Raw genomic sequence first — 7,597 nt, 5'->3', positions numbered from 1 at the left:
GCTCGCCAGACAGACAGAGACATAGAGACAGAAAGCGAGAAATCACCCCCCAGGGGGGATGGTCACGCCGCAATCCCTTCTCTTCCATTCTCCTCTCGGGATCTTGGGCACGTGCCCGGCGTGAGTTTTAAGCCACCGGGTCCGGCATGCAAACCACGGTTGACTACATGGGAGTCCAGCGACATAGCCATTACGCTAACTGCTGGTTCCCGAGCAAATCTTATTTCTTCAACAAAGAAATGCAAAGCCTAAATGCTCCTGTCATTATTCCAGACCACTCCTATCAGTAGGGACTTTTCGTTTCTTTCCCACACTCTCCTATGTGTTTTCACTGTGGCATCCAAAGCTGAGCCACTCAGAGGCACTGAGTTCTTAAATGTTTGTGGGCTCCTCCTTTAGGAACTAGAAAACTTGAAAAATTATAGGCATCGTCTTCTGAAAACTTCTGGTATTTAAGAAGACAGGACTAGGAATACAATGTATAAGGGGAACATGCCGTTAGGTGGGGTTGCCAATGGAAGGGTCACAGAGGCTCCAGCCCCTCTGCTATAAAAGGTGAGACTCAGAAACAGGTTCCCTTCACAGCCCCTCTGCTAGTGCAGCCCACCCACTGCACTACTGCCCTTACTGGAGTAAGAACTGCTGGTACTGGAGGTGCTGCATCTGGTACAGGGCTGTGAGTTCCTGCTGCCTGGTCAGTCGTTCCTGGTCCAACTCTCCCTGGGAGCGAAGGAGTGAGGGGAAAAGAAACATTAAATGCATTGCACAGAACCTAAATGCCACTTATACATTTATCTGAAAACAAATAATCTAAGACCTTCCAATCTACCCTTCATCCAAACGCTTAACCAAAACTTGGGCATCTTTAAAGCTAACAATGCCATCTAGTGGAATAAGGTGGTATGTGTGTCCTAAGAGATTTCCTAAGGTGAGAAAAGAGCTATGACAGCTGCTGTTCTCCATTTCTGTCCTTACAGCTGAAGGTTGAACTGTACTCCAGTTATTACTGTAATTAAAACACCGTGTAATTCTCCTAATCTTAGAAGTGATTTGTAGAGTCATGGAGAAATCAGAGAATGGGTCGGTACACAAAGGAGTCAAATCTAAAGGTTAAAGGAAACGTTATGGTAGGATTTTTTACTGGCACACAATGAATGTAGGAAGTAGATATGTATCTTTTTTTTTTTTTTCTTTAGAGGTTTTTCACTACAGGGCGCGCCCACTCTGCCATTCTATGCCTTTTAATTGTGTTGAGAACACTGACATTTAAAGTGTCTATTGATACAGTTAGATTAATATTTACCTTTTTTCACTTTTTCCTATTTGTTACCATAGTTTGTTTCATTTTTATCTTCCACATTTTCTTATCGAGACTTTATGTTTTTAACTGAGCATTTTATATAATTCCATTTCTTTCCTTTCTTGGCATATCACTTATTGTATCTTTTTTTTTTTTTTCTTGAGAGGTTTTTCACTACAGGGCGCGTGCGCTCGCCAGACAGACAGAGAGAGACACAGAGACAGAAAGCGAGAAATCACCCCCAAGGGAGGATGGTCATGCCGCAATCCCTTCTCCTCCATTCTCCTCTCGTGCATGCACGCACACGCACCCGGCGTGAGTTCTAGGCTACCGGGTCCAGGACACGAACCGCGGTCGACTACGTGGGAATCCAGCGACATAGCCATTACACTAACTGCTGGTTCCCAGTAGGTATGTATCTTAGAGATGCTGAAAATACTGGGCCACCTCTGTGACTCGGCAGTAAAGCACTGCTCTAGAGACACTGAATCCACATGGTGACTGTGGTTCAAGTCCCAGACGAGTTGGCCTCAAACATGCCAGGCACATACATGAGCAGTCAGGATCCCACAGGCTAGAGAGAGGGGAGCGTGGCAGAACTTGTGAAGGGTGCTCACTGCTCATTTCTCTCTCTCTCTCATGTGTATGTACAAACATTCTATTTTGTAAAAATTGAGAACAAGAAAGAACTTTGAAAACTATTAACTCTCTACCCCAAAAAGGAGTTTCTATGCTTTTAATCAACCATGAGTTAGAAAAAATAAGCTCTAAGGCCAGCCCCAAAGAACAGCAGTTAAGTACTATACAAAGGAAGCTAGAGTTTATAACTAACCACAGCTTTAATCTCAGCTTTAATCCTATGGCTTAAAAACCATGCCAGACATATGTGTGCATGCCCAGGATCCTGAAAGGATTAAGAAATAGAGGAAAAAGGACTGCAGTGTGACCAGGCCCCAATGGAAGGTGTGTGTGCTCTCTCTCACATTTGCACATTTCTGGCATTAAAAAAAACAAGAAAGAAAGAAAGGGCACTCCTATGGCCTAGTAGTTAAGAGAACCAGACCCCATATGGCCAGTCAAGCAATTTCTTGCCCCAGAGACTTGAAAAACATGCTAGGAAGGGGGAAGAAAAAAACCAAAAGGCTGTGGTAAAATCCTTTTATTTTTAGCTTATATCTCAAATATCATGGCAGGAATTTTAATTATGAAGTCAAAACTGGGAAAGAGAAATGTAAAGTGTAAGACAATAGAAGTAAAAGCCTAAGAATATTTGGACTAAGGCAAATCATGAGTAAATCATTTACACCCTTTATTATATACTATACAAACTACACTATTTCTTTCCTTTTTTTTTTTTGGAGTGGTTTTTGCTATGGAGCATGTGCACTCACCAGAAAGACAAAGAGACAGAAAGCAAGAAATCACCCCCCAGGGGGAATGGCCACACCGCAATCCTTTCTCCTCCATTCTTCTCTCGGGATCTTGGGCACGCCCGCACACATGCCCGGCATGAGTTTAAGCCGCCGGGTCCAGGACTCAAACTGCGGTCAACTCCGTGGCAGTCCAGCGACATAGTCATTACGCTAACTGCTGGTCCCTCCAAACTATACAATTTCTAAGGGTGAGGTTCACCTAAAATTCAGGGACAGGTTCGAGTCCTGAACCTAGTGACTTGCTTTCTCACTTTCTTTCTCTCTCTCTGTCCCTCTTTGGTAAAATTAAAATAAATAAAATAATGTTTTTAAAAAGTGGTTTACTTCTCTTTAAATACTGAAGGAAAATAATGCGCAGTAGAATTATCTAAAATTTCCACATGAAATTTTATCTAGGTTTCAGGATATACTCACCATGAAGATGAGTCTTCTTAACAGTGATACTCAGGGCAAAGTTCACAGCTGGTAAGAAACAGAGCTTTCCAGTTCTGCCCTTAGGCAGAAGCTGCATCTCAGGCCCTGCAACCAACCGTGGGGTGGGACATGGACTAGAACCTGCATCTTGGACCCTACAACTAACCACAGGGCAGGCGGGGCATGGACTAGAGGACACAGCAAGGTATAAGTGGTGAGCTCTCAGCTCCTGGTGCACTGGACTGAAAACTAGGATCATGTCAGATATAATTCCCCTCACCTAGAAACACTTCATTCTAGACCACTATTCTCCAAACTACAGGTCCCAACCCATCAATGGGTTCTTTTTTTTTTTGGACAGGTTTTTACTATAAGGTACGTGTGCTAGCCAGAAAGAGACAGACAGAGAGACAGAAAGCGAGAAATCAGCCCCCAGGGGGAACAGTCACACTGCAATTCCTTCTCCTCCATTCTCCTCTCAGGATCTTGGGCACACACGCACACGCACCCAGCGTGAGTTTAAGCCACCGGGTCCAGACCACAGTTGACTACATGGGAGTCCAGTGACAGTCATTACACTAACAGCTGGTCCTTCATCAAGGAGTTCTGACACCAACATTTAAAAAAAAATAAAAATGGACAGAAAACATGTGTATGGCATAAAACATTCTGTGAAATCATACGTACCATAACGCACATACTATATATACCCATAACACACACATACTATCACACACATATACTATATACACCCAAACACATACTCTATCACACACATGCTCTATATACCCATAACACACACATACTCTATCGCACATATTACATACACCCATAACACACATACTCAATCACACACACACTACATACACCCATAACATACACGTTATATCACACACATGCTACATACACCCATAACACACATACTATATCACACACATACCATATACATCCATAACACACATACTATGTCACACACATACTATATACACCCATAACACACACCTACTATATCACATGCATACTATATACACCCATAACACATACTCTATCATACACATGCTCTATACACCCATAACACACACATTATATCACACACATGCTACATACACCCATAACATGCACATGCTACATACACCCATAACACACATACTATATCACACACATACCATATACATCCATAACACACATACTATGTCACGCACATACTATACACCCATAACACACACCTACTATATCACATGCATACTATATACACCCATAACACATACTCTATCACACACATGTTCTATACACCCATAACACACACATACTCTATCACACATATTACATACACCCATAATACACACGTTATATCACACATGCTACATACACCCATAACACATATACTATATTGCACACATGCTACATGCACCCATAACACACACATACTATATACACCCATAACACATAGACTATATCACACACGTACTATATACACCCATAAAACTATATCACACACGTACTATATACACCCATAAAACTATATCACATGCTTATATCCACCCATAACACACACATACCATATCACACGTGTACTATATTCACCCATAGCACACACACTATATCACACGCGTACTATATCCACCCATAACACACACATACTATATCATACGCATACTATATCCATCCATAACACACATGCTATATCACACACGTACTATATCAACCCATAACACACACACTATATCACACACATACTATATATATCCATTACATACTGTATCACACATAGTATATACACCCACAACACACACATAATATATACGTCCATAATACACACATACTATAATATACACATATTATATACATCCATCTATAAATGCACAGAACAGACACCTAAACCACATTTTATTTTTCTAAAGAATTACTTTATTTAACTTTATTTATTTTATTTATTTTAATTTGACCAAAGAGGGACAGAGAGAGAGAGAAAGTGAGAAGGCAAGGGACCAGGTCCAGGAATCGAACTACAGTCAGCCATGTGGGAGTCCAGTGCCCTTAACTACTACCTGCTGACTCCATAACAACTTTTTTTTTCCTTTTTACTATGAGTCATTGTCAAAAAAGTTTGAAACAGCCACTGTCTTCACCCATGAACTACCTTGAATGGAGGAGGCTCTGTTTGACTCATTTTCAGCTCATGAGACCTGCCATAAGGCCTGACACAAGCCTTCAATACTGACTTGGTGAAAAAGCCCATGGTGGAAAAGGAAAAGTGAGGTGCAGACTGAGAGTTCTCCAAAAGAAACCCTACTGGAAGAGGCCCAAGAGCAGCCATGAGAGGAAGGAGGTTGCCCTTGCCCAAGTACTCGCTCCAGTGTCGGTGCCCTGGGGAAGTCACTAGCTTTCAGGCTCCATTTTTAATTACAATGCCAGCAACTCATTTTTTTTTAAGTACTCAAAAATATTTTGAAGCCCTGGGAACATTTCTTTCAAGGTAAATCTCAAACTTAACTTTATGAGTCAGAAGGAAGAGGTAAATGGAAGGGAAGTGAGCTGAATGTGAACCCTAAGTATAGGCAACAGGAAATGCAAAGAGGCACTGTGGTGAAGCCCAGCAGACAGAGATAGAGGTGCTGAGAAGTGCTTAGAAAGGGAAGGAGCCAGACCACGTGGGACTGGGTAGGTAGCTCAGAATAAGACGCTGGCCTTTGGTTCCAGCAGATGGCGTGATGGTTTTGTCACTGAACTCCCATATAGTTTACCGTGGTTCAAGTCCCAGACCCAGTGGCTTAAAACTCATGCTGGGTGCGTGTGTGAGTATCCGTGCCCAAGATCCCAAAAAGAGATTAGAGGAGGAGGGAATGCAGCATGGTCATCCCCCCCAGGGGTGATTTCTCACTTTCTGTCTCTCTGGTGGGCACACACACCCTATAACAAAAATCTCTTAAAAAAAGATGCTGGTCTTCAATCTACATGAGCTAGAAAGCTACTAACTAAAAGAGTCTGTTTCTCAGGGATGTTCGTGAAGAGGATGGGCACAGGTATTTGAGTTTCTGAAAAGTTTATTATAACAAGGTATGCAGTCTCTGGATTCAGACTTCCTATTACCACTTCAATTATTTTCAAAGGGGGCCAGAAGATGGTACAGTGGTTGCATCACTGAACTTACACATAGCCAACCATAGTTCAAGTCCCACACCAATGGCTTGAACATCATATTAGGCATGTGTGCATGTGTGCGTGCCTAAGATCCCAGGAGGAGAATGAAGAAGGGACTGCAGCATGACCATCCCCTCTGGGATGTAATCTCTCACTGGGGGGTGGTCTCTCACTTTCCCTCTCACCATCTCTGTCTTTCTCTCTCTCTCTATCTCTCTCCATCTCTGTCTCTCTATCTCAGTCTCTCTCCATTGAGCACATGCACCCTGGCAAAAAAAAAAAATTTCTTTTTTCTAAAATCAATTACTTTCAAAAATCTACAATTCCTTCCTCATTAGATGTAACATCTGGATTGTGTTTTCAAAGAGAATTGAGTGCTTCCTTGTCTAACAGGTATCTGGATGAGCTCCATGTACTTACCATATGAGGGGGGGGAGCTGGACCTGGAGAGAAGGGAACCCTTCCCCACATTTTCATGATATCACCAAGAGGCTGGAAGCTCTCATCACATGCTCTCTTCACCAACAAAGACATAGTAAAATAGCCCGCCTGGAACCATTCTGCCATCTCTTGATTATTGAAGGGACCTGTAACAGGATCGATTAAACAGAAGGGCAATAAGAACCTATTAGGCTCACAGAGGAAACAAGTATTTCTTGGGTCTGATCCTTATCCATGTATCTGTCAATTTTTTTTGTAAGGTTATCTCAATTCACCACCAAAGGTAGAAAACAGGCTTCTAACTAATAAAATATAACAGAAACAATTTTGAAATTAGCCCTGTGTTTATATAACCAAATCCTTAGCAGTACTTTAATTATTGTAAGAAGTATAATAGTCTTTATGTCATTCAATCTCTACAACAGTTCATTTGTCAGAAAAGTATGAGACAACTGAAAAGGGTATTTGTTAAGCTTTGTATGACTTAGGCACAGAGAATATAAACCTGCAGAGCTAACCACATTCTTCCCCCATTTTTATCTTCTGCCAGATGTTAGTGAAGGTTAGGCAAAATATAAAAAGTAATCAATCAAATTAAGACAAATTACAACTCAGTCCCTCAGGTAAGACTATCTGTGGCCGGGGGGCAGGGGGGACTAACACTGTCTACATCTTTACCAATAAGAAATAATCAAATACTTGTACATGAAATTGACAAATGCACTCTGAACAATAAGCCATTCGTTCATTCACTCAACAAATATATTCACTAAATACAAACGATGTAATTCGGCAGAAAGGGCAAAGCAATAAGTAACACAAAGCCCTGCAAATTTTCACTTTAGGAAGACGGAGTGGATGTACTTTC

At 41.7% G+C, this 7,597-nt stretch overlaps 1 protein-coding gene across 1 annotated transcript in view; it reads right to left on the bottom strand.

Annotated features, from left to right (window-relative positions):
- Positions 1 to 7,597, bottom strand: part of GIGYF2 (GRB10 interacting GYF protein 2) — a gene marked incomplete at its 3' end in the record, with an annotated part of 181,145 nt that overhangs the window by 39,156 nt on the left and 134,392 nt on the right. Inside the window, 2 exon segments of the mRNA XM_027769362.1 lie at positions 629 to 720; positions 6,709 to 6,875. Coding sequence (XP_027625163.1) covers positions 629 to 720; positions 6,709 to 6,875 — 259 coding nt within the window.

This window comes from Tupaia chinensis, unplaced genomic scaffold, assembly GCF_000334495.1.
Source record: "Tupaia chinensis unplaced genomic scaffold, TupChi_1.0 Scaffold149383_1, whole genome shotgun sequence".
NCBI classification, from domain to species: domain Eukaryota; kingdom Metazoa; phylum Chordata; class Mammalia; order Scandentia; family Tupaiidae; genus Tupaia; species Tupaia belangeri.
The sequence above is the reverse complement of the archived record's forward strand: the minus strand, read 5'-3'. Positions and strand labels throughout refer to the sequence as shown.